Source organism: Zingiber officinale, chromosome 2B (assembly GCF_018446385.1).
Source record: "Zingiber officinale cultivar Zhangliang chromosome 2B, Zo_v1.1, whole genome shotgun sequence".
Lineage (NCBI taxonomy): Eukaryota > Viridiplantae > Streptophyta > Magnoliopsida > Zingiberales > Zingiberaceae > Zingiber > Zingiber officinale.
In genome coordinates, this window is record NC_055989.1 from 122,848,123 (window position 1) to 122,874,786 (window position 26,664).

General features: G+C 44.0%; 1 protein-coding gene across 1 annotated transcript; it reads right to left on the bottom strand.

Moving 5' to 3' along the window:
- Nucleotides 1-5,279: 5,279 nt before the first annotated feature.
- LOC122046976 (metal transporter Nramp5-like) lies at nucleotides 5,280-26,621 on the bottom strand. Its single transcript, XM_042607962.1, has 14 exons — nucleotides 26,111-26,621; nucleotides 7,920-8,130; nucleotides 7,758-7,836; nucleotides 7,632-7,672; nucleotides 7,466-7,544; nucleotides 7,269-7,373; nucleotides 7,093-7,202; nucleotides 6,835-7,016; nucleotides 6,685-6,754; nucleotides 6,442-6,615; nucleotides 6,235-6,339; nucleotides 6,022-6,153; nucleotides 5,825-5,920; nucleotides 5,280-5,744 (listed from the first exon to the last, which is right to left on the bottom strand). Exons 2-14 carry the CDS (start codon nucleotides 8,064-8,066, stop codon nucleotides 5,415-5,417), a joined length of 1,650 nt encoding a protein of 549 aa, XP_042463896.1. The 5' UTR covers nucleotides 8,067-8,130; nucleotides 26,111-26,621; the 3' UTR covers nucleotides 5,280-5,414.
- Nucleotides 26,622-26,664: the final 43 nt, after the last annotated feature.

Sequence of the window (26,664 nt, forward strand, 5' to 3'; positions counted from 1 at the left end):
ATAATGGCAAAAGGATTCAAAGTTAAGGTTACTTATTATCTGATATGCTCAATGAGTTTGCAGGAAAGTCCTAGCTGCGGTTAGACAAGTGGAAAATCCTAGGGGGAGGTAACCCTAGGTCCTAGGAGGTGGTAGCCCTAGGAGGAAAGTCTTGGCGGGTCGGAGTCTTGGGCAACAATCCTAGGGGACGGTAACCCTAGGTGGAAATCCTGGTGTCGCGAACCAGGTGGAAGTCTGGACGAGTCGTGGAGCGGGCGTCCAGCTGAAGACCGGAAGATTTGAGCACCGAGCAAAAGTCCAGTCGGTCTGGAGGATCGAACTGGCAAAAAGTAACTTCTCCTGAGTGGAGTAGGTGACGACGCGTTCCCCAGAAGAGGGAACAGTAGGCGTCAGTTCGACCTAGGATTTTCGGTTGGAAATCTGAAGTCAGAACCAGACAGTCCAAGAACTGTCGAACTTATCTTTCTTATATATATATTATCTGTTCTGTTCTAACTCTATTTTGCAGGAGACTAACAGTTTTGTGCAAGGGTAGAACTGACCGGGATCGATCGACCGAACGCTTGGATCAGTCGACCGAACCCCCAAGTCGTAGATCAGATTTCCAGCGAGTGGACCAGGCTCGACCAGGGGATCGGTCGACCGAACCTGGTTATCAGTCGACCGAACTGGGGATAAGACTTGACCAGATCGAAGCGGAGCGAGCGGAGCGAGCGGAGCGAGCGGATCAGGCGGATCGGATGAGGAGGAGATCGTCTGATCGGTTGACCGAACGCGGGGATCGGTCGACCAATCCACCTTGGGTCAAACCTGATCCCGAGACTTGAGGATCTGGATCAGTCTTGTAGAGCCTATAAAAAGAAGCCTCGGGAAGCAGCTTGATCATCAACTCGAACAGAACAACTTGTGCTCTTGTACGCTGCTCCGAACGCTTCAACTACTCTCTGCTACTCCGACAACTGACGACTCCGTTCTTCAATCATTTGTATTGTCGATATTATATTTCTTTATTCAACACTTGTACTCTTAAATTGTAAAAGATTTACGGATTGATAGTGATTGCCCACCGAAAGCAATCTACGATCGCGGGCCTTGGAGTAGGAGTCGCCCTAGGCTCCGAACCAAGTAAATCTTGGTCTTCTTGTGTGTGTGTTTTTAATTTCTGCCGCGTTACTTGAATTTTCGAATACGAAACGTGTGAAAGCCACGAGCGCTATTCACCCCCCCCTCTAGCGCTTTCGATCCAACACCATTGGCAGAAACCCTGATTTTGCCAAGTAGTCGTTGGCTGTGTCCAACGGTTGCACCAGTCAACTGAATGAAGTGGCAATTGACTGGTGCGCAGGAAATGAGTTGTCTTGTGATCAACTCTTTCCTCTCTATATAATGGAAGCTAGGAGCATTGAAGGAGGTTACTGATCTTGTTGATACACTCATAGTCTTTGCCTCCAAGCTTCCAAGTCTTCTCTTCCTCTCCAAATCTAAGTGTTATCTTGTAAAGAGGAAAAGATCATTGTGAGAGGTTTGCTCCACCGAGAAGGAGAAAGCTCTAGTAGGAGATTACCGGGGACTAATCCACCGAAGGATTAAGGGATCGTCTACTTCAAGGACAAGCCGAGGAGTAAGAGCAAGCAATCTCCGAACCATGTTACATCAAATGTGTTAGCGGTTTTATGTTCTTTACTTATTGCTTTCATTGATTTTTTTTGTATTTCTGCTTGTGCACTAACCTTATAGAGAAGTAATCGACTTGGGGGTATCCAAGTTATTCAACTCCCTTCTAGCCGGCCACAAGATCTCCTTCAGGTATTTCTTAAGTTCCTTCAGTGCCTTGTCACATTCCGTGTCTCACTGGATTTCGTTATGCGTCGCAGGATCTTGAACAATGGGTGACTCCGGTTGGACGATTTGGAGATGAATCTTGACAACACAGTGATCCCTCCAGTCAACCGTTGAGCCTCCTTCAAGTTGCGGAGTAGGGGAATGTCTTGTAGCGTCTTCATCTTACTTGGATTTGCCTCTATTCCCTGCTCAATCACGATGTACCCAAGGAATTAGCCACTCTTCGCTCCTAACAGGCACTTGTTTGGGTTCAGCTTAATTCCGTATGCCCTCAGAGTATGACAGGTTTCTTCAATATCTGCGCAAAGGTCAGTGGCTCTAAGTGATTTTATTAATATATCATCGACATATACCTCCATATTTCGACCGATCTACCACTGGAACACCTTGTTCATCAATCTTTGATAAGTGGCACTGACGTTCTTCAATTCGAATGACATAATGTTTTAGCAGTAGATCTTGTCGATCGTAATGAAGCTGACCTTCTCTTGATCTTCCTTGGTGAGCAGTACTTGATGGTAGCTTTGGTGTGCATCAAGCATCTAGATCAGCTCGCAGCCCGCTATGGAGTCCACCATTTGATCTATTCGAGGTAGGGGATAGAATTTCTTCGGGCAAGCTTTGTTTAAATCGTGAAAGTCGATGCAGACTGACCACTTATTTCCTGGCTTGGAGACCAGTACGATGTTGGCCAGCCAGTTCAAAAATTGTACCTCGCAGATGTGATCGGTCTCCGATAACTTTTCTATCTCCGCTCGGATGATCTAATTTTGCTCCGAGTTGAAGTCCCTCTTCCTTTGTTTCACCAGCCAAGTATATGGTCGGACGTAAAGCTCATGCTACGCCATGCTCGACGAGATGCCTAGGTGCATTTACCTCTAAACGCTGAGTCTTCCGAGCGGCCTTTGCCTCTGACTTGACCATCTTGGCGTAGCATAGTCGAGTGACCAATTGGTCGCTTTTGACTTCACCTATCGTATTGTCCATCGAAAACTTGATCTTTTGTCAGAACATAGACATTACAACTCGGAACTCGTTTAGGGCGAGTTAGCCCAATATTACATTGTAGGCGGACGACGCATCAATCATGATGAATTTTGTGGTCCTGTCCTCTTGAGAGGCTCTTTTCCAAGTGATATGGCCAGCCGAACCTGGTCGATAAGCAATAGTTGATTGCCTGTGAACCCATACAGTGGGGTCATCATGGGTTGCAATTTTCTATACTCAATCTGCAACTAGTCGAACGTCTTCTTGAAGATGATATTCACCAAATTGCCTGTATCCACAAAAGTTTAGTGAATAGTATAATTAGCTATTACCACTTGGATGATCAAGGCGTTGTCATAAGGGATCTCCACTCCCTCTAGGTCCTAAGTGCCAAAACTGATCTCTAGTCCCTCGGTCTTCTCTTTGTTGCATTCCACAGCATGTATCTACAGTCGCCAGGCGGACGACTTCCTTGCTCGGTTGGAATCATCGTCGATTGCTGTTGGGGTTGTAAGGTTGCAAACATAGTCTCACATTGAAAACACATGAGAAAGATCATGAGTTTATAAGAGAAAAGGGCATGAGGCCTTTTGGGTAGAGCCCAAGAGCAAAACCATGAGGGCTTAGGCCCAAAGTGGACAATATCATACCATTGTGGAGATATCTAAAATCTTTTCGATCCTACAATTGGTATCAGAGCCCGGACTGTCAGAAGGTTTAACCGCCGACTGTGCACAAGAGCTATGGTCTGATTGAGCCATGTGGATACAATATTGACCTCGAACAAAGAAAGTGAGGGCTCCTATGTTCGGATCAAGAGGACCAGACACCAAGCAGAAAGTTCTAGTTGCGGCTAGGCAAGGAAGTCCTAATAGGTCGGGTGGATCGAGGGGCAGGAAGACTTGGTGGGTCGAGGATCGGACATGAGAAGCATGTGGTCCTTTGTTTGAGGGGGGATTGTTGGGGTTGCAAGGTTGCAAACATAGTCCCACATTGAAAACACATGAGAAAGATCATGGATTTATAAGAGAAAAGATATCTCCATTGGTATGAGGCCTTTTGGGTAGAGCCCAAGAGCAAAATCATGAGGACTTAGGTCCAAAGTGGACAATATCATACCATTGTGGAGATATCTAAATTTTTTTCGATCCTACAATTGCCCCCAGTGATTATTCCAATTTAGCCCAGAGCAACATTGCTTCGATTTTCCTCCTCCCGAGCTAAGGGTCTAGTCCATTCAGCCGAAGCCGGGGCGGGACTTGCAGTTACGACTAATAAGACAATTTGCTGGCTAGTAACCTATGCAATTAAAGAAACTAAAACTAATTAGTGCATAATTAAGAAATAGCAGAGGAATTGTACGAAGGATAAGTTTAAGAAATATAACAAGGGGTGGATCCAGTGGAGGGGGGCATCGGCGGTCCCTCTCTTTTTATCGGCAATGGAACCCCTAGTATTATGAGAATTCATTGATGGAGATAGAGAATACCGTCTCTTGTTCCATGTAAAAATCATCCCTCCATTCTTAAATTTCTGGATCTGTCACTTAACCCATAAATTTATATAAACATGAGGAATGAAGGAATCAACAAATTAAATAAACATTTAATTTAATTTATAAATATAAATTTGATTAAAAAAATTTAAACTTATAAAAATTTTAATAAATAAGTTTGATAAATAAATAAATAAATTTAAACATAACTAAGTTCAACTCTCAACTTGTATACTTTTACTAACAAAAACTCAACCAGAATTATATACTTGTCCAATTCCAATTTTATCCAAATTAAAATTTTTCACTTTTCTTTGTCACATGCGGGAAAGAAAAGCACGACAACAAAAGAACCAAAACTCATTTTACTACATTGAGCAGAGCCACACGAAAGTCAATCGTCCCTGCCGGACAACCGAATTGGTATTCGGCTAACAGAATTGTTTCATTGGTATTCGGCTAGCCTGTCTACTCACACGGTGGACTTTCTATCTATCTCATCGGATGTCTATTTTGCCCGGTTAGTTTTATTGTTCAGTCGGCCTCTCTCTATCCGCTCGGTTGACCTTTTTGTCATCCGATCGTGTTGTTCGGTCGGTCTTTCTGATCCGTTGCGTCCACTAATACTGCTTGATCTATCCGCTCGGCAACATAGATATGCTGTTTTTTTACACATAGTAAAAATCAACTCCTATTGATTATCCGTTCAGATTATCCCTATTATAAGTTAAATTTAAATTTTATAATTTTAAATTTAGTTAAGTTATAATAAATTACGGAAGATACTAACAAAGAAACACACGGTATTCCGTCTAAATGGGATAGAGGTCGATTTAAGGATTTAACCGTCTATTGAGGCTCCATCATATACTTGCCACTTGTGCTTGCTCCCTCGATAAGACGTGGGGCGTGGTGGTTTTATTTTATTTTATTTAGTGTCTGTGAGATCAGGAGATTAGCCATTCATCAGTTATGAAGCCTGAATAATCATTGCATAAATAAGAAGCCCACCTTCCACAAACAACTCATTGCAAATCCCACTTATTAAGCCACCGCTGGGCAATACAGTACACAAAGCTTCGGACAGACATTAGTCAGGAAGGGGAATATCGGCAAGGTCACCCCTGTACGGCGCCACTTCAGTGCCCTTATTGCCATCCGAACTACGCACTCCACTCTCCATCTCTATCTGTGACTCATCGGGCTTGTCCACAAATGTCACCGCCGTATCCCTTCGGATCGTCAAGTAGAAGACGGCCAGGACGTAGGCCGCCATGAACGGGAACACGACGATGCCACCGAAGACTGTGGCAGCCTTCGGAAGGCTGCTATGGATGAGCCATCCCACGAAGCTTGTGCTCAGGAAGTAGATGTTGATTCCTATGATTCCAAAACCGAGGATCCACGAGACCACGATCACCTGCGTTATGAGTTTCACTTTTAGAATATTGGATTATAGTTTAATGCTCGGTCTATGTGTTATCTTTCAGATAGGCTCACATAAATTGAGTTCTTGTGAGGCCCCATCTTCGTGCTGCTGCTGCTGAACTTGAGCAGAGGGATGAGAGCAAAAGGCAGCTCAAAGGAAAGTATCATCTGCAGGATTTGACAGTCGGTCACATTTGATGATCATTCGGTTTCAGATGAGCTTGATATGCAGAAATGGAAAAGGAGAGTTTTTTTTTTTTATTTAGTACCGATGCGATAATTATAAGCCTTCCTGCTCCAGCAGAGCCTCCTATAATGGCGACGATGAGGCTTGGACCGATCGCGATGCATCGAGTCATCAAGTTCTGAACCCACATCCTCATCTTGATGTCTAAGAAACCCTGCATTTACAGTGTTGAAGGTGGATGAGAAACAAAATTGCTTTAAAAAGGCATTGATCTGGGCCATCCAAGTGCTTAAACCTGCATGATATATTGACCAGCGTATGTGCCTGTTATTGTAGAGCTTTGTCCGGAGGCCAGCAATGCAATCCCGTAGACTATTGAGCTAGATTTTCCCAGGACATTCTGAGTACAGAGTACAGATGTTCAAGTAGCAGCACATGGTTAGTGTGATCCTCCTGTGATCTTGAAAAAATTTAGAACTAATTTTATGGGACAACAAAAGACCTTGAGCAAGAATGATGCTGAATTGAGAGTTAAATCATCGCATCTATCAGCATCATCAGCAGAGAGGTTATCAGCAGCACAGACAGTCCCAGAGACAGAGACCACAGCAATGTTGATCAGCAATGCAACAAACAGCGCGAAACCGCTCTCGAGGAAGAACAATCTGCATGCATCCTACAGGAGGGAGACGAAACATAAGAGCCTAATTGGTGTCGTCACGCCATTAAGCAGTATATTTCCTACATTGACGCCTTTGACAGAGGGGGGAGTCTTCCTTGAGAGCACCAAAGCCGAATGCAGGAACAGATTGTGCCTACATGAATCAAGAAGATATGTATACTTTTTCAGTGAAATCCAATGCAGGAAGCATTCCGAGATGGATCGACTACTTACGGCATGACAAGGGAGCCAAGGAGAGCTATTGCATCACTGGTAGCACTGTCGTCGCCGAACCGAGGCACAAAGAGCCCCTTCATCACCTCAGCAGCTGGGGGTTTTACATAACTCAGCTCTCCAAAGTAGCAGGCGGCTAAGATTAACACCAGCACTGCTATTAGAAGCTCAAACTTCCGGACCTGCAAGCTATTAGTTAGATGTGACACAAAATTCTCTTCAGAAAGATTATAAATTTAACTTGAGTTTCAAAATTACCCCATATCTCTGAAGGCCAAGAAGCATCAGAGTGCTCAGCCCTGTGATAAGCACACCTGCCCACAGTGGGATATGGAACAAGATATTGAGAGCAAAGGCAGTTCCTATCACTGCATTAAAAAGAAACGATTAATTAGTTAAACATCATTAAAGAAGAATTAAATTCGAGGAAGAACCTTCAGGTATATCAGCAGCAATCACAGCTAACTCAGCCAGCACCCAAAGACAGTACTTAACGTACTTGGGGTATTCTGCTTTGCACAGCTCCGCAAGGTGCTTTCCTTTTGTAATTATCATACACAAAAATTAGTAAACTAAAGTTTTAATAACGTAACTAATAAGCTTCAATTTGTTCTTGGAAGCTATCATATACCTGTGGACACGCCGAGATTAGCCGATAATGATTGTATAATCAGTGCAAAAATGAGACTAATCAGTATCACCCACAAGAGCTGTTTCCATAATTTTGACATTATTATCAGTCAGTTGAACTGAGTGAGATAAACATGTAAAAGAAACGAAAGATCATGATTATCTACCTCGTACTTGTGATTTGCTCCTGCTTGTAGGCCAGTTTCCACTGTCAAAAAATCCACGTAAAATTCACATGAAACTTTCAACTACTAACCACAGAAGATTTAGGAACAAAAAGAGGTTTGTCATACAGTTTCCAGGATCAAGGTAAGCCATCGACACCAGGAATCCGGGTCCAACGTGAGCAAGGAACTTCTTCCATCCAGATTTCTGTATTCATTCAGAAGAAGGAATTCATTCATAAGACAGAGTGAAGAAGAAGGAATTCATTCATAAGTCGATTTGTATGTGACCTGGTGTTGCTGCTGCTCATCAACTCGCTTGCATGGACTCTCCTTGTTCACGTTAATGTTTTCACCATGCTCTTCTTGAACACATGCAACTATGTTACTGCCCCTTTCATGAGCACTCTCTCTTGTGATCTCTCTCGCTGCTTCCATGGATACTGATCAATGCCTTCCTACACGAGTAAGCCACCTCAGCTGATTTATAGACCTCGTCCGGCTGATTCAAAAAACCAAATGGCAACCTCCTGTCAGCTGATTTATAGACCACGTCCTGGCCGAGCGTCTTTTGCCACATAGAAAATAATAAAAACAAAAAGGGGCGTCTTGTAAAATTTAAACTTTTCTCGAGTTTTTCGAAAAAGCGTGATTTAAAAAAGTCCACCCGAACCTTTCCTCCTCCCGTGCCATGACTTTTTTCTTCCTCCTCTCTTTCTATACTTTCCTTAACCCTAACCCACCTCTTTTACCCCCGAATCCTTTCGCTGGTGTAGCTGTCAGTGCCGCCGCCGCTTCCGTTGCTGCCGTCGCGGCTGCCACTGCCTCCGCTTCTCACGTTGCTGTCGCCCAAGCCCATTGGCAGCACTGTCGCCCTCACGCCGCCGCCGTCGCCGTCGCCGTCGCCGCGCCGGCAACGCTCCACAGCAGCAAGCACAATTAAACTTTCGATTTAGGTGGGGTTTTCTTGCTTGTTTCCCTTTTAACTATCTTGTGCATGTGTAAACATACACCATAGATAATCATTTTCGATTGCTCGATTGTGAAGTAGGAATTGGATTAAAGTTATACTATATGTGTCTGATTACTTCTATAAATTAATTTTAGCACATGATGTTAGTAAACAAGAAATAGATTTAATTGAGAATTAAATTAGACTTTATTAGGGAAAATATCAGGGATAAATCTTTAGAGTTTTTTCCCCCCTGTTTTCTATAAGAAAATTTAATTGCATACTCTTATTTATCTCTATTTGCTTGTCCTTTTCATAATATATTGGTTGTTGTTCTTCCAAAATTTACTATTGAGATTTATAATACAATTTGAAATTTAGAGATATCATAGGAGAACTTAGGATAGTTTCCTTAAAGATAATACAGACTCTTATGAGAATTTAAAAGGGTAAATAACGAAGATAATTTTATTGAAGTAATTACCTAAAATCAAATAATACGAGAGAGCTTTGGCTCAACACTGGTAAGAAGTATCTAACTTCTCAACTAAATTAATAGACACGAGTATAACTCTTATGTCATAGAACTTCGGTTCTAAAAATATGTAATTATTTATGCTAAATTAGTAATAAAATAACTCTTTATAAATAGCATTTGCTCTGCCCTTTAAAAAGGGCTTTCAAGTCTTTTCGCTCGTTCATAGGTTTCTGCCAAATTTAGATGATTTTTTCAACAAGATGAATTACGGATAGTTCACTTTATTCTTATGTGAAACACCTCACTTGATGGATTGTGGGTTGTGCATCCCATTTTTTTTATATGAGGCATATTTTGGGTGGTTTGCGAATCATTCACCCTATGTATGTATAGGTACATGTACATAATGTATTTTGTATTAGGTGAATTGTGGGTTGCTCATCCCATGGAAATATAATACATCTCTTTGGATGGATTGCAGATCGTTCACCCTATCTATGTATATATAATGTATGTATAGGTGCATACATATGATTTATTTTGTTGTCAGTGGCTTGCGAGTTGTTTACTCTTATATATGATGCATCTCTTTTGGGTGAGTTGCAAGTCACTCACCCTTATTTTTATATTTTTACATGATGTGTTCATATTAGGTGGATTGTGGGTAATTCATCTTTATTTATACAACACATCTTTGATGAGTGTATTGTACATCGTTCACCCATTTAACAAAGATAAAGTAAGACTATTGTGTGTAATTTTAGAAAAAAAAATGCGAAATTAAAAAGAACTGATTAAGAAAAGATACACGAACACGTATTGTATGTTGTTTACTAAATAAAATTATGTTAGTTGTCGGATAAAATAATACTATAATGTGTGTAATATTGGGAAAATGATAAATTAAGGAAAACTGATTAAAAAGAGAATACAAGATCAATAACATGAAAACATAAATTGTAAATTATATTATTACTGTCTTTGATTATATTTTCATGCTCATCTTTCTTATATTCTCTTTGTACTTTGTGCTCACTCTCTTTTTTTTCTTTGACCTCCAGATTAATTGTTGAGATATATACATAACACTAGTAAAGTTACTTTAGAGATACACATGCAGTCGGGTTAGTTATCTTTTGTATATATTTTGCTCTAATATTGTTACAGTTCATGTGCAATGAGCAAAGCTAGCGTCGCGACAAGCTTAGCTCATACGGGGTGTGACATCTAAAGTCAAATATTAGGTTTGTTGGTGCAATCATGTCCTAGATGTGAAGTTTCAATGTTTGACAAGTATATTTAAGTTTAGGTAAATGTGGATCTCGCTTGTGTGGTAAGTGAGGAGGAAAAGTCTAACAAGACTGGAAGCTGGATTCTTGATAAGGAGAAATCCTTGTAGGTTGAAAGATCGGATGCAAGGTGTAGAAGTTCAAAAAGGTCGAGGGTCTAAAAGTCTGAGTAGATCATGAGATCAGATGCGAGGATGAATAAAGACTCGGAGATGAAGAACGAAAGTCTTGAGTGTTAGACCCCGTGGTAGTTTTGATGTGATCAACCAAGTTGGTTAGGTCCTGCTTTGTGTTTGATCCCTGTGTCTGAGTGTGCAGGAGCTTAGGAGCGCAGGAAGTCGAGCGGAAGACGCAGCTAGCGAGAAGGACGGCACGGGAAGGGAGCCGACGGGCTCGGTGCGTCCGAAGGACGAGAGAGCTGCGGAAGAGTATTCCGGTGGACGTGAAGAGCGTGCGCGGCGTTCGAGGGACATTAAGCCGGGATGGAAGGCTGCTCGAGGAGAAGGCCAGAAATTGGATTCGGGTGAACCCTATTTCGGTTGGCCGAAATCACCCAAAAGAACGGAGTGTCAGAAGCTGAAGAAAGCCAACGCAAAAGAAGCTGAGCTGGATAAAACAGCTTAAGGCGCCTTCAAGCTGCCTTGAAGGCGCCTTCAAGGCAAGGCGCCTTAAGCCTGGTCATATAGACCGTTTGTGCAGCGGATAAAGTTTTATCCGCTGAACCCTTAGAGGCGCCTTGGACCCCTATTGGAGGCGCCTTGGACCTTCGAGATCAGATTTCCAGAGGCTATTTAAAGGCCCCTGGAGCTAGGAATTTAAAACAACTTCTAAATTCAACTCTGTAAGCATTTCCTAGCAGTAGTTTTGAGCCATTAGAGTGTAAAAGGCTTCTCCGCCTTCAGCAAAGGAGAATTTTCTTAGTGTGCTTTCTTACTGCCCTGGATTAACAACCCTCTTGGTTGTAACCAAGTAAAATTCGATTTCTGCTTTTATTTCTACCTTTATTTTATTTACTATTGCATTAATTGAGTTGAAAGAACGAGGAGGGTAGTTTTATTTTTGTTTACAGCAATTCACCCCCCTCTTGCCGGCCTCCGCTGCTCCAACAATTGGTATCAGAGTCTGATCGCCTCAGAAGGACTAACCGCCAACTGAAGCACTACGATTAAGACGATGGCCGGAGCAAACATCCATCCCCCGAAGTTCGACGGAGATTTCGCTACGTGGAAGCGAAAAATGGAGGTATTCTTTAAAACAGACTTTGATATTTTAATTACTATGAAATATGGTTTTGCAGCTCCTAAAGACAAAGAAGAAAACACGTGGAGCAAGAAGGAGCAAGCCGATTTCGTCACCAACGGAAAAGCTGAATTCCACCTCCTCAGCGTTCTGCCACCTCAGGAGGTAAGTCGGATCGGAAGCTACGACTCAGCGAAAGATCTCTGGGAGAAATTTCTGGAGCTTCACAAAGGTACCTCTGAAGCGAAGCTGGCGCGACGCGACATCCTCCGGACACAACTAACAAACTTCCAGATGAACAACGGCGAGAAGGTAGTGCAACTCCAAGCGAGAATCAAGGAGCTGATAACGCAACTAACGAATCTTGGAGAAGAAGTAACCAACCGGGATTCCATCCGATATGCGCTCAATGCCTTCCCAAGGACTTCAGAATGGGTGTCCTTAGTAGATGCTTACTACATCTCTAAGGACTTTGAGGTAAGTAGTTTAGAAAACTTATTTTCAACTTTCGAACTTCACGAGTCTCGACTTGCAGAAAAACCAGTAGAGAAGTCGAACCTCAACGTTGCCCTACGAGTTGAAAAGGACGATCCCGACTCCGAAGCGTCAATCGACGAAAACGAAGCTGCGTTAATGGTAAGACGTTTTAATAAGTTTTTTAAATCTAACAAGTTTAGATCGCAGTCAAGTAAACGTCATTAAAAAGGAAGGACAGTCCGGTGCTACAATTGCAACGAAGAAGGGCACATCAAGGATGATTGCCCAAAATTGAAGAGCAAACAGAAAGATAAGAAAAGAAGCAAGAAGCCAGCTCGACCCAAGCACAAAAACCTGAAGGCGACATGGGACGACTCTTCATCCTCTGAATCAGAAGTCGAAGAATTTTCAGGATTAGCTCTACTAGCTAACCATCAGCTAGAAGAAACGTCTAACTCAGAGATGAGCATCGATAAAGGGGGAGGAACATCAGAAGAAGAAAGCAGCAGTGAAGGGGGAGCGTCACCAGATCAGGTAAGTAAGGTACACAATCTAACACCGACTCGGTCTTTTAAATTTATCAAGTCTCTGTCCAAAGAATTAGATCAATTAGAAAAAGAAAATGCTGAATTAAATAATATCTTAGATAAATTTAAATCAGAAAATGAAAGTTTAAAATCAGAAATTGAAAAATTGAAATCTGCTGCATGCTTAAATCATTTTCCAAAATCAAAACTAAGGATTTATGGTAGATTAAATTGGTACATTAGAAACCATCAGGGTCAACTTAGAAAAGTGTCCAAGTATTATGTACCCCCTAAATTTTTGACTAATCCTGTAGGAAAGAACCTTTATTGGGTTTCAAAATCTTTGCTGGTTTAATTTTTTCTTTTAAGTTAAAAGCTTTAAAATGAGAAAATTAAACATTGAAATTCTTTATGAAAGCTTTGTCTAAGGAAGTGGTTGTTGCTCTAATAACCAAGAAGGCCTAGTGCCTTGCCACGACCTGGAAGCTAAAATATTGAAAGGAAATGTTTAATTAACTTTCTGAAAAAATATTAAAAACAAGAATTAAATAGTGTTTTGAAAGTTTATCAAACATTTTCTCTTAGAACTTTTTCTTGAAAATTCTAACTTAGAAATTTTTTTTGTCCTGGAGAAATTCTAAATAACTTCACCTGACTAAGAAATTTTTTTTGGAAAATTCAGTTTAACTTAGAAATTTTTTTAAAAATTCTAAAAATTCATTTTTGCTTAGAAAATTTTTCTGAAAATTAATTTAACTTAGAATTTTTTTTCTAAAAATTCATTTTTACTTAGAATTTTTTCTACCTTAATTATTTGCTTAATATTCTCTTATTGGCATCCCATTTTTTGCTGTGATCAAAGGGGGAGAGAAAGGTACAAGTTTAGGGGGAGTTAGGAAAATTAGAAATTTTTTTTAAAAAATTTTATTATTTTTTCTAAACTGAGTTGTAATTTTATTTATTGTAAATTTATACTTAAATATGTTAGTTTAGTAATTTTTTTAAAATTACTATTTATGTCTATTTTAACCCTAACTTGAACTTGGGTTGATGCACATCAAAAAGGGGGAGATTGTTAGACCACGTGGTAGTTTTGATGTGGTCAACTAAGTTGGTTAGGTCCTGCTTTGTGTTTGATCCCTGTGTCTCAGTGTACAGGAGCTTAGGAGCGCAGGAAGTCGAGCGGAAGACGCAGCTAGCGAGAAGGACGACATGAGAATGGAGCCGACGGGCTCAGTGCGTCCGAAGGACGAGAGAGCTGCGAAAGAGTACTCCGGTGGATTAGAAGAGCGTGCGTGGCGTTCGAGGAACGTTAAGTCAGGACGGAAGGCTACTCGAGGAGAAGGCCGGAAATTGAGTTCGGGTGAATCCTACTTCGGTTGGCCGAAATCACCCAAAAGAACGGAGTGTCGGAAGCTGAAGAAAGCCAACGCAAAAGCAGCTGAGCTGGATAAAACAGCTCAAGGCGCCTTCAAGCTGCCTTGAAGGCGCCTTCAGCTTAAAGGCGCCTTCAGGTTGATGAAGGCGCCTTAATCCTGGTCATATAGACCGTTTGCGCAGCGAATAAAGTTTTTTCCGCTGAACCCTTGGAGGCGCCTTGGACCCCTATTGGAGGCGCCTTGGACCTTCGAGATCATATTTCCAGAGGCTATTTAAAGGCCCCTGGAGCTAGGAATTTAAAACAACTTCTACATTCAACTCTGTAAGCATTTCCTAGCAGTAGTTCTGAGTCATTAGAGTGTAAAAGGCTTCTCCGCCTTCAGCAACGGAGAATTTTCTTAGTGTGTTTTCTTACTGCCCTGGATTAACAACCCTTTTGGTTGTAACCAGGTTAAATTCGGTTTCTACTTTTATTTCTGCCTTTATTTTATTTACTATTGCATTAATTGAGTTGAAAGAATGAGGAGGGTAGTTTTATTTTTGTTTACAGCAATTCACCCCCCTCTTGCCGGCCTCCGCTGCTCTAACATTGAGAACAAGAGATTCATCTGGTATGAGCTACTCGTGGAACAAGGGTAGTGAAGTTAGGCGTGTTTTGACCATTATAATGGTTGAAAATAGTGTACCAATCGATTAGTAGCATCTAACAATTCATTGATATATTAAGGGGGGTTTTGTGATTGAGAGGTTAAGTGTGCAAATCCTGAAATAGGGTTTGATCCTGTCCGTAAGTCCAAGAGATGGAAAGTCGGGGATGTGGCGCTCCCACTAACCGCTTGTAGACTCCGTTTGGACCTGCAACAAAAATTACGTCAGTGCCGAGCCAGGGAAGGGGTCCTCGGCGTTGACCTTCCGATGCTCAAGTTAGTCACCGGCAATGAAGTATAAGGCAGAGCAACAAGAAGACTACAGTGCAAACAGTGAATATCTCATACCTTTGCAGATGCTTGGACCTCCCTTTATATATAACTCCTGTAGTATGCGTGCACGCTCCCCAAGACGAGCACGCTTCCCAAAGTTTTCCTGAAAAGACATGTTAGTAAAGTGTCCCTGACACAGTACCGCAACGGGCCAAGCATATCTCTGAAGTGATAGTGGAATCCTCCGCCGTACGATCTTCTAGCTACTCGTGCCCGATATCGACGGCACCAACTCCCAAAAGGATGTCGATGGTTATCAGAGAGAGTATGTTGCTGGGCCGAGCAGGCTGGCTGCTTGGCCGGGACTGCACTGCCGTTGTGTCCCGTCCGCTCGATTGGGACTTCGTTGCATGCGTCCGCTCGGCCGGAACTCCTTTGTGTTCTTGTTACGTCTGCTTGGCCAAAACATTAGTGTGCCAGTATCACGACCGCTCGGTTGTGCCTCCATTGTAAATCCTGCCGCCTCGCCGAGAGGGTGGCCGCTCGGCCGAAGTTGAACTCTACCAAATGTCGAATCTGCTGTTTGGCCGAGCGAGGTAGCCGTTTGACCCGGCTTCTACACCTCGTCTCCTCCTCCGTTCGACGTCCAATAATCGATCGAGCGTCAGTCATTTGACTCCTCCTTGCGTCGAAGCCGATGGTGGATCAGGGTCTTCTCCCCCGGCGGGGCATGCTTCGCCCGACCGGCCGATACTATCTACACGTTGACCATCTTGACTCTGACCTCCATCGTGGCCATGGGATGAGGCGCCTCATCATCACCGCATCACATGCCTCCCCCTCAAGTCTAGTCGAAGAAAGCTGCAAGTTCGACTGACTAGACAATTGTCTGAGCAGTTATCCACCCGACCGACCTTCGACACTACTTGGTTTCTGATCGCGATGCGACCTATCCTTGCCGGTCGGCTTGTTGAAGCTTGTCGTTCGGCCGTAGGTATGCTCCCTCAATCTGATCGGCACAACAAAGGTTTATACTTGTGAAATCTTTTCTTGGGTTGTCTTGGGTGAACGCGAGCTAGGCTTATGTCACCCATATTTCTGGGAAATCGTGCAAATCTCTTTGCATTAAGGCTAAGCGCGCCCCATGCCTTTTAATTGCCTTCATTAAATGTCGACCCATGGCGATGCACCACGTGTCTTGTCCACTGGCGTCGTATGCCTGATGTGATAGGCAGATATCCGCGGGTGATGTGACATTTGGTGGTTCAAATTTGATGGTTAGATCTTGGCCTGAGTTTCTGCAACCTAGATCGGACGACTCCGGTGGGCCGACCCCGAGGCTTATAAGCCCGTGCGTGTCGCCGCCTTTGCACACTTCTTCGAGTTCTTCGTCGATGCTCCTTCTGTGCTCCGACGACGTTCCTCTTTACCTGCTCCTCCAGCAACCTTTTTTCCGGTAAGTTTCCTTCTCATCGTCCCTTGCTTTCTCGTCTTTCGGCGTCTGTACTTCCTCGTCTTTGAGTTTTTCGGCGTCTCAGTGTTCCAGCGATAATTCTGCCAGTAGGTTTCCTTTCCTTCGCATCTCTTATCCTTCCCTTGTTTTTGCGATGGCTAGCTCCTCACAGTCTCCCGCTGGCTTCCTTGGGCTCTGGTACACCTCTACCGAATACCAGTTTGACGTCGGTGATGTTGAGAGCTTAACTGTTACCTTTGAATTTCTTCCTAATTATCAAATCTTTCTTCCCTCTCATTCCGATCGGCCAAATTTTTCGCCACCCGGCTGTCTCACCTTCTTTAGAGATCAGTTTACCGTTGGTCTACGATTTCCCATTCATCCTTTTTCCCCGCCGTTTGTAAATACTTTCATATCTCCCTTCACCAGTTAGTGCCAAACTCCTTTCGGCTGTTGTGCGGGGTCGTCGTTCTTTTTCGCCTGCACGACATTCCTCTTACCCCTGGATCTTCCACTATTTTTATTATCCAAAATTGTCCGATCCAGAGACTTTCCTTTTCCAAGCCCGAATGTGCTTGGTTTTCTTCGACAAAATGTCGATCTCCAACAAGCATTGGAGGGAATATTTCTTTTTTGTACGCCTTCCCGAGCGGCTAGACTTCCCGATCCACTGGCAACTCGAAGTGGCGCCTTAGCCTCCCTTGAAATAGTACAAAAGCCGGTCGGACTATCTCAACGCCGCTTCTATGTTGGCAAACTGCTGTTGGAGGGTGTTCTCTACATCTTTGGCATGAGTCTAATCGACACCCGGCTTCCGTCCAGCCTAGGTATGCAACTTCTTCAATCCTTCTATTGATTCTAACTGATTTTTCTTTCTCTTTTGTAGCCGAAGTCATGCTACGTGGGCGTCTGGCTGGTAAGGCGAAGCTTGTGGATGTCGCGATCAATGCGGCTGCTGCGGAGGAGCTGGAGAGCCGTGGCCTGCAGCCGGTCGGCTCCCAAGAATATCCCCAAGATGAAAGCGAGGTGGCTCCAGCCTTGGTCAGTGGTAAAGCAACTGGTGGCTCACAACCTCCTTCCGAACGGCTTTCGGTCGTTGAAGTTGAGGGGGTTTCAGGCTCAACCTCCTCAACCGAGCCACTAATCAAGCGCAAGAGGCGCCGTGCGGAGCCTTCATCACGCTTCGCCACTTCGGGGGTGCGATCCGCTGAACAGGTCGAGACGTCGACTCCCGCTCTCGTCCAAGAGTCCACTACTCCTGAGTCGTCAAATCGAACTCCTTCCCTCTCCGGTTTGCCACAAGGAACCGTCTGCGCGCCACCAATGACCTTCCTGCCACCAAAATTGAAGGCCAAGAAGTCTGACATCCGTCCGGTGTCTTCATCCCGGCCGTCCGGACGAGCTACTTCTGCACAATCAGCCCCGAGTGGCCAATGCCATATTACGGTGATTCTTCACCTGCCGACCGAAGAGTGGCGCGAGTCGGCAGGCATTGCATCCTGAGTTCCCGAGCACCAAATCATCATCCAAGGGTCGCTCGCCCAAATATGGGCTGATACCTGGGCCCGTGCAGCGATGATACCTCCGGGGGCGCTCACGGACAACCACACCCAGATGTCTACTGGGATAAGTTTTGTATTTTCATAGTTTATTTCCGATCGGCGCTTATATTCTCTTTGTTGCTTGCAGTGCTTGGTGGAGAGTCTGACCATATGTCAAAGGCTCGCATTTTTGGAGGAGGAAGTGAAGAAAATGAAGGCGTCGAGTGGCCAATCCTCCGCCTCTCAAGAGCAGACGAACACCGAGGTGGCTAAACTGCGGGCCGATCTGGAGAAGAGCACCAAGCTGCTCGAGACCGAGCGGGGAAAGAGTGCAGAGCAGGCCACTCTACTGGCTCGGCTCAATAAGCTGGTCACCACCTTCGACAACAAGATTGAGTCGGCCAATGCGAGGAAGCTTCGGGCCATCGAAGACCTCGAACTGAAGAATAAGGAGGTCTGGACTCACCCAGAAACTCAAGGAAGCTGAGGATTTCTTGGTCGCCGAGCGGAACAGCCAGTCAACCGAAGAAGCTGCCCTTCGCGGCCAACTCTCCGCCAAAGATAATGTGTTGTCCATCGCGAAGGACGAGCTGGAGGCCTTCCGAGCGGCTTTGAAGACATATCAAGATGCCTAGGCTGGCCGGTTCGAGACTATGAAGAAGAATTTCATTCGCTCGGATGCTTTCAACGACAAGGTTACCGAGCGGGCACTCCGCTTGTTCGACCTGGCGATCGACGGGACGATCGACCAGCTTAGAGAGGATGACTACCTATCGGCAGCTTTAGCCAGCAACATCATCAGCCGGGTTAAACTTACTGCGTCGCTGCTTGACGACGCCTTGGACTACCTTGAGTGAGGTCGAGAGCTCTTGTAAAATTTTGAAGTTTTAATGAATATGTGTTTTCAACTTGTCTTCTGAGCATTGCAAGAACTCGTGGCCTCATGACTCCTCTGATCGTCCACGATTAGTCTATCTGGTCGATCAATCCTTTTTGTATTCAGAGTTCCGTTATAATTTTGCGAACTTCCAATCGGTCCTAGGAGTATCTTGAAGAATAGTGCCAAACAATCACTATATTTTGAAGACTTCGAGTTTTTGAGTAGCTCGGGTTCACGGTCGGCTCTTCATCTACGCTTGCTCGCTCACTGAGCCAAGGGTATAAGGTCGCCGCTCGATCGTTGAAGAAATTAGGCGAACACTGGGTTTAAGGTCGCCGCTCAACCGTTGATGGAGACAAGGGTTTAAGGTCGCCGCTCGACCGTTGGTGGAGACTAGGGTTTAATGTCACGGTTTCACCGTTGATGTAGACAAGGGTTTAAGGTCGTCGCTCGATTGTTGATGGAGACTAGGGTTTAAGGTCGTCGCTCGATCGTTGATGACGACAAGGGTTTAAGGTTGCCGCTCGACCGTTGACGGAAACTAGAGTTTAAGGTCGTCGCTCGACCATTGACGGAGACTAGAGTTTAAGGTCGCCGCTCGACCGTCGATGGAGACTATAGTTTAAGATCGCTGCTCGACCGTTAGTGGAGACTAAGTTTAAGGTCGCCGCTCGACCGTTGGTGGAGACTAGAGTTTAAGGTCGCCGCTCGACCGTTGATGGAGACAAGAGTTTAATGTTGTAGCTCGACCGTTGACGGAGACTAGGGTTTAAGGTCGCCGCTCGACCATTGGTGGAAACAAGAGCTTAAGGTCGTCGCTCAACCGTTGACGGAGACTAGCGTTTAAGGTCGCCGCTCGACCGTTGGTGGAGACTAGCGTTTAATGTCGCCGCTTGACCGTTGACGGAGACAAGAGTTTAAGGTCGTCGCTGGACCGTTGATGATGACTCGAGTTTAAGGTCCTCGTTCGACCGTTGATGACGACACATCTCAAAAATGACCTTCGCTTTTATTTATATTTTGCCCTGCGTTCATGAAACATACAAAAATATATGTATTCACTCACGCACCTCTCATCCAACCCTGTAGGGTTGGAGATTATTCGCGCCCCACGACCGCTCTGCCTTCTTCTTAGGTTCCCGATCAACCGTGATTAATATGGTGGCCTTTGTCCGGTGTGGGTGAATTTGGACCTCTCCTTTTCTTCGTAGATCAACCTATGAAGTTTCTTGGTGACGACGTTCACCTCCAAGCGTGGATTCTTCCGAGCGTTTCTCACTTCGGACTTGACCATCTCGACATAGCTTCGCCGAGCGGCCAACTGATCGCTTCTGAATTCGCACGCACAGTTGTCCACCAGGAACTTGATCTTTTGACAATAGGTAGACACCACCGTCCGGAATTCGTTGAGGGTCGGTCGAGCCAAGATAATGTTGTAGGTTGACTGTGCGCCCATCACAATGAAGTTTGTGGTCCTGGTTCTTCTCAGTGGCTTTTCCCCGAGTGAGATGGTCAGTCGGGCTTGTTCGAGCGGCAGTACCTCATTGCCCATGAAGCCGTAGAGTGAGGTCGTCATGGGCAGCAACTCATTCCGATCGATTTGTAATTGGTCGAACGTCTTCTTGAAGATGATGTTCACCGAACTCCCTGTATCAACAAAAGTTCGGTGAATAGTGTAATTAACAATTACCACTCGGATGATCAACGTATCGTCATGAGGGATCTCCACTCCCTATAAATCGCTAGAGCCGAAGCTGATCTCGGACCCTTTTGCCTTTTCCCTACTGCACCTTATGGCATGGATCTATAGTCACTGAGCGTATGACTTTTTGGCTCGGTTGGAGTCGTCGCTGGTCGGTCCTTCAGCAATCATGCTTATTTCTCCTTGGGCGAGGTTGCCTCTGTCCTCTTCTTCCCGAGCGGAGTGTCTATTCTGCTCAACCGGGACTCGGGAGGGGTCAATGTCATCTCTCCGCTGATGCTGATGGTTCCGCTCAGGCACTCTTCTTTTGTCCTCTCGTCATTCGGTAGATTGTTGTCGATGTCGCCGATTGGGTGTTGTAGATCAGCGGTGATATCCTCTCAGAGCTGGTCGGCTTTCGATCGGTGTCAGATCGTAGTAATCGCGCGTGTTGTGCATTGCCGTCTGGTGAAAGGAATAGAACATTAGCGTCCATACCTTGCCTCTTGTCGTCTTTTGCCGATCAGCGGCCACATGCTGTACGGCATGTGTCCTAGCCTCCTGGTGTGGTCGCGCTCCCTTCTCTCTTGGCCCTTTGGGCGATTGGTGACTGCATACCAATCGCCTCTCGGGCTCCGGCGTGGGCTCGGCCGACATTTCCTTCTTCCTTGTTGTCTGACTTCTTCCACATTTATGTACTCATTGGCTTTTCTGAATAGGTGGTCGAAGTCCCTCGGCGGTTTCCTGATAAGCGATCGAAAGAACTCTCCTTCGACGAGCCCTAAGTGAAGGCGTTCATCATCATCTCGGATAAGACCGAGGGGATATCCATGGCTACATGGTTGAAGAGCTTGATGTACGCTCGGAGCGCTTCTTTGGGCCCTTGCTTTAGGGCAAAGAGGCTGACGCTCGTTTTCTGATAACGTCGATTGCTAGTGAAATGGTGCTGGAATGTGGCTCAGAAGTCTTTGAAGCTTCATATTGAGTTGTCTGGTAGTCTTCGGAACCAGCGCTGCGCTGAGCCGGAGAGAATAGTAAGAAAGACTCGGGACTTCGCCCATCTGTATACTGGTGTAGTGTGGCTGCGTTGTCAAACTTATCCAGATGATCGTCTGGATCGATCGTCCCGTTGTATTCCCCGATCGCTAGTGGGGCATAGTGTCTGGGCAAAGGGTCTTGTAAGATCTCCTCGGAGAACTGTCAGTTGATCCGTTCGGGCGACACGTTGCTTCGGGGCGCCTTGCCTTTTCGTGCATCCCGAACGGGAGCATCACTCGAAGACGATCCCCGCTCTTGATTCACCTGGGTTATTTTCGAGGAGGTTTGGAACAAGGCGTGATGAAAGGGGGTCGGCGCGGGCGACACTTTCCCCTGTGTGTCGGTCGACCTTCTATTCTTCCCCCATACGGAGATTTGCTTTGCTCAGTCTTCCTTCCCCGCTCGTCTAGCGGTTGCCGATGTTGCAGGCTGCAACACTTGCCGATCGACTAATGTCTATTGTTGTTGCTGCTCGATCATCTTTGCCGCTCGGGCTTGCACGAGCATATCGAGATCTTCCTAGGTGAGCGTCACGATGGTGAGTCGTCCAACGCCTTCCATCTTCTCAGTTCGGATGCAGGTGATATTCCCACCAACGGCGCCAAATATGATCTTGTCCGAAAGTCAAAAAGATGGAAAGCTGGGAATGTGGCGCTCCCGTTGACCGTTTGTAGACTCCGTTCGGACCTGCAACAAAAACTATGTCAGTGCCGAGCCAAGGAAGGGTCCTCGGCGTTGACTCGCGGAGCAACAAGATAACTATAGCGCAAACAGTCAATATCACATACCTTCACCGATACTTGGACCTCCTTTTATATAGAGCTCCTGTAGCATGCGTGCACGCTCCCCAAGACGAGCACGCTTCCCAAAGTTTTCTTTGAAAAGATATGTCAGTAAAGTGTCCCTGACTCAGTATTGCAACGGGCCAAGCATATCTTAGAAGTGACAGTGGAAGTTTCCGTCGTACAATCTTCTGGTTGCCCATGCTTGGTGTCGGCGGCACAACTCCCTAAAGGATGTCGATGGTTATTAGAGAGAGTATGTTGTTGGGCCGAGCGAGTTGGTCTCTCCGCCGGGACTCCACTGTCCTTGTGTCCCGTCCGCTCGACCGGGACTTCGTTACATGTGTCAGCTCGGCTGGAACTCCTCTGTACAGCTCTTGTTACGTTCGCTTGGCCAAAACATCAGTGTGCCAGTATCACGTCCGCTCGACCGTGGCTCCATTGTAAATCCTGCTACCTCGCTGAGCGAGCAGCTGCTCGGCCGAAGTTGAACTCTACCAAATGTCGAATTCTGCTGTCTGGCCGAGCGGGGTAGCCGCTTGGCCCGGCTTCTGCACCTCGTATCCTCTTCCGTTGGGCGTCCAATAATCCATCGGGCGTCAATCGTTTGACTCCTCCCTGCGTTGAAGGTGGCGGCGGATCGGGGCCTTCTCCCCTGATCCGGGCATGCTTTGCCTGACTGGCCGATACGTTCTGCGCGTTGATCGTCTTGACTTTGACCTCCATAGTGACCGTGGAGTAGGATCCCTCATCATCACCACATCAAAGTTCATCAGTCGATTGTTGCAACCCTCAATCCATTGATGAGCTAAACCCTAAATGGGGAAAGACTTTGCATAACAATCGATTGCTAAGGAATAACAATCAATTACTTAGCTAAACCTTGAATCAGGGGTTTGTACACTAACGCTAACAATCGGTTGTTGTAACATAGCAATTGATTGCGATCAAATAGAATGTATCCAATTCACTTGGTTAGTTCGACTTAGTGGCATCAGTTGATTAGTATGATGTAGCTATCGATGCTTCATTCTGAGCAAACAAAATATTACCAATCCAACTGACCAGTTCGACCGAAAAGCATTAGTTGATAACTAAATTCCAGTAAACAAAATGTGTCCAACTCGACAGTTGTTGGATCCAAGACAAAAGAGCGGGCCGCCCGATTGCACCGTTGAATGAGATTAGTGGGGAATCACCGCAATCTTGGAGATTCAGGGCGACAGGCTCGGATTAATTAATAGCTGATGAGACATTTGCATGTGCGGAAAAGGATCATGAGTTCCCGAGGTAGATTGTCGGCAATGATAGCATCTCATTTCCCGGCGGATGGGATGAGTTAGTAAGGCATCTTCGATACAAGATTTATAAAAAATTTATAAAATTAAAAAAACTGAATAAAATATCTTGAATCATTATAAATGTGAGGTTTGAATTTTATAATTTAAGAGTAGTAGTGAAAACATAAATTTATTCTTTTGTGTCAAATTTGATGTAATATGTATGAAGTCATGCAACTCATGTTATGACATGGATCATAAGAAAACTAATTTAGAGTTTTAATCATTGAAGATATTTCAATAAGTTTTCATATTGTTAATGTGACATATTGGAATATTGAAAAAAAACTCATTTAGAATTCTAACCATTGGAGATATCCTGAGACATCATCTTTAAATCCTTGAGGTGGCAGCGAGAAGAGCCCGAGTAAAAAGAGCCACGTGGATCCTAACGTCAAGAGTCTTGGAGTCGTTGACGTGACAATTATCTAGTCAGTCAGAGCATACCCTTCTTCGATTAGATTTAGAGGAGCTTGTGATGTGGCAGGGATAGCAGAAGACCACGTGGCGGGCTCAGGACTTAGTCAATGTAAATCAAGCTGGCCCGATTAAAACTGAGCTCAGATCAAGCCAACAAACTTAAAGGTAAAGTTGTGCAACCACGATCTGACCTGAACTGAACTCGACATGGGGCTCGAACAAGCAGGTAGGCAAATAGGGGGAGTGGTGCGGACAAGATTTGAGGATGTGGGTTGACGTGTGCGGAATGTGCAGCAATAGTCCCTCCCACTCTCCCATGCTGATAAAACAGGGTGCTCGTATGGACGGGATCAAGTATGCAAGGCAATTTTTCTCGACTAACCCTTTAGCTTTTCATTTTCTCCTTCTTCTTCCTTACGTCTTACATTTGATTTACGTGTCAGAGGAGTTTTGCCAGGCCACCTTGGCCTCTCTTCTAACTATTCTAAGGGTGTCTGCAATGATGGATTTACAAAACCCAAGAAGTTGGGTTTTGTAAATCCAATTGCATTGCACCACTTTAAAAAGCTGAGAACTAAAGAAGTCAACATCCAATTTTGGATGTTGGCTTCATGGTGCTTTTAAGAATAAAATATTTAATACACATGGGTCCCATGCTAGTTGTCAAGCAAATGTTTAATTTTTTTTTTAAAAAAAACTTAATCAAATGAACGTTACCAGACAACGTCCACAACAACGTTCATTTTAGCAAAAATGAACGTTGTTTGGCAACGTCTATTTTTTTGATAACGGTAAAAAAAACGGCTATTTAATATATTTTTATTTTAATAATAACTTTTTTTTACTTATAAATAGAGAAGTATTTTTCATTTCTCTACTCATTATCTAAAACCTTCTCCATAATTTCTCTACCACGATATTTCTATCACGACCTACAATAGATTTGTCATTTGTAGACATTTATGTTTTTTAATTTATGTTGGTCTTTGTAGTTTGTGGATGTTTATATTTTTTTAAATTTATGTTGTACTTTATAGTTCGTTGATTTGTAAGTTTTTTATTTATGTTGTACTTTATAGTTCGTTTGTATTTTAATTCTATTTTAATTATGTACTATGTTTTATTTTATGATCTCATTGTAATGATTTATTTGTTAATGTTACAAATTATTAAATTTTCAATAATATTTTTATGAAATTATTTTGCTCGTAAATAAATTTAGTGAACAAAAAATGTAGTTAATTATTATATATTAATTATTAAATTAATAATTTATTTAAAAATATTAAATAAAATTAATATATATTATTAATAAATTAATTAACATGTATATTATAAATATATATTTATGATAATATATAAATAAATAGTAAATAAGATAGTAAATAGAAAATATAGATAATGATGTGGTGGGTCCAATATAACGTTGTTTGTTGGGTTTATGATTGTAGGAAGAGGTTTATAAAAGTTGTAGAGTTTTTACTTTTGATGTGGTAGTGATGTAACATAGTAGGTCCCACGATAAAGTTGGGTTTATAAGTTTAGGTTTGCGGTTACTTTAAGTACTGACAGCTTCCCAGCTTAGTTGTCAGTTCTAAATAGAGTTCCAGACCGGCTGCCAAGTGTTCTCCATTCGTAAGAATCCTCATCGGAGTCGGTCGAGCCTCGGCAAACATCACTCATCGCCCTAGGCCAGCCACAGACTTACCCGGGATTCACCGCAGACTTGACTAATTGTCGATCCGATTCAACACAGACCCGAATAATCGCCAACCAATCGCCGACCTGATTCACTACAAACTCGACTAATCGCCGAACCAATAAGGAACCGACCGGGCTAAGAAGTCTTTAGTCATCAACCATCTGACCCGCGTCTGACCTATTCGTGGTGATCTCAACCAGATTATTCCCCAAGATTTGAAAAGATTTCATATTTTTTTTCCTTATTATTATTATTATTATTATTTTTCTTTAGATATTTTTTTCTAGCACTACAAATCACAATCTAACAAGAAAAAAAAAATTCTGTGAGCACGAAGGAACAGAAACAAAATTCAAGAAATAAAGAGTGAAAGGATGAATCACCGGTGCACAGGTACTAGCGTCTTAACGAATCTAAGAACGTTGAACGTCGATGCAAACTTGTCCTTGGTGCTACACTTTGATCTAGATCTCAAAGTTGATCTTATTCCCCTCTGACAGAAGCTGAGGGAGAGAGCCGCGGCGGCTAAAGCAGCAGAGGAGGCAATTACTGGAAATGAAAAAAGAAAGGAAATTTGTTGCTACTGCTGGATTTCTTGAGAGAAGAAGAGAGGGCTGCAAGAAAAGGAAGAGGGAGGAGTTGTAGAGCAACCCATTGTTGCTGGTTCTTGGAGAAGAAACAATAGGGATAGGCGTGGGTGGTGAAGCCAATGTGTGGGTGAGGAAGGAGGAGGCAGTGGCGGCAGATTCAGGAGAAACCATGCAAGGAATAAAAAAAAAATAAAAACAGGAGAAAAAGGGTTTTGGAGAAGAAGAAAGAAGATGTTGGAAAAGAAATTGATATGCAAGATCAAAGAAACAAGATGGGGTGGCTGCTTAGGAGTCTCATAGCTCTGATATTATAGTTGTCGTAGGCTAACAAGTTATTTATATAAATA

Excerpts from the sequence above, each read along its gene's own strand:
- LOC122046976 (XM_042607962.1), bottom strand. The coding sequence starts at position 8,066 with ATGGAAGCAGCGAGAGAGATCACAAGAGAGAGTGCTCATGAAAGGGGC. Across the intron at positions 7,837-7,919 it reads ATGAGCAGCAGCAACACCAG|AAATCTGGATGGAAGAAGTT; the intron begins GTCACATACAAA and ends GAATGAATACAG. Across the intron at positions 7,203-7,268 it reads TGCTGCTGATATACCTGAAG|TGATAGGAACTGCCTTTGCT; the intron begins GTTCTTCCTCGA and ends TTTTTAATGCAG.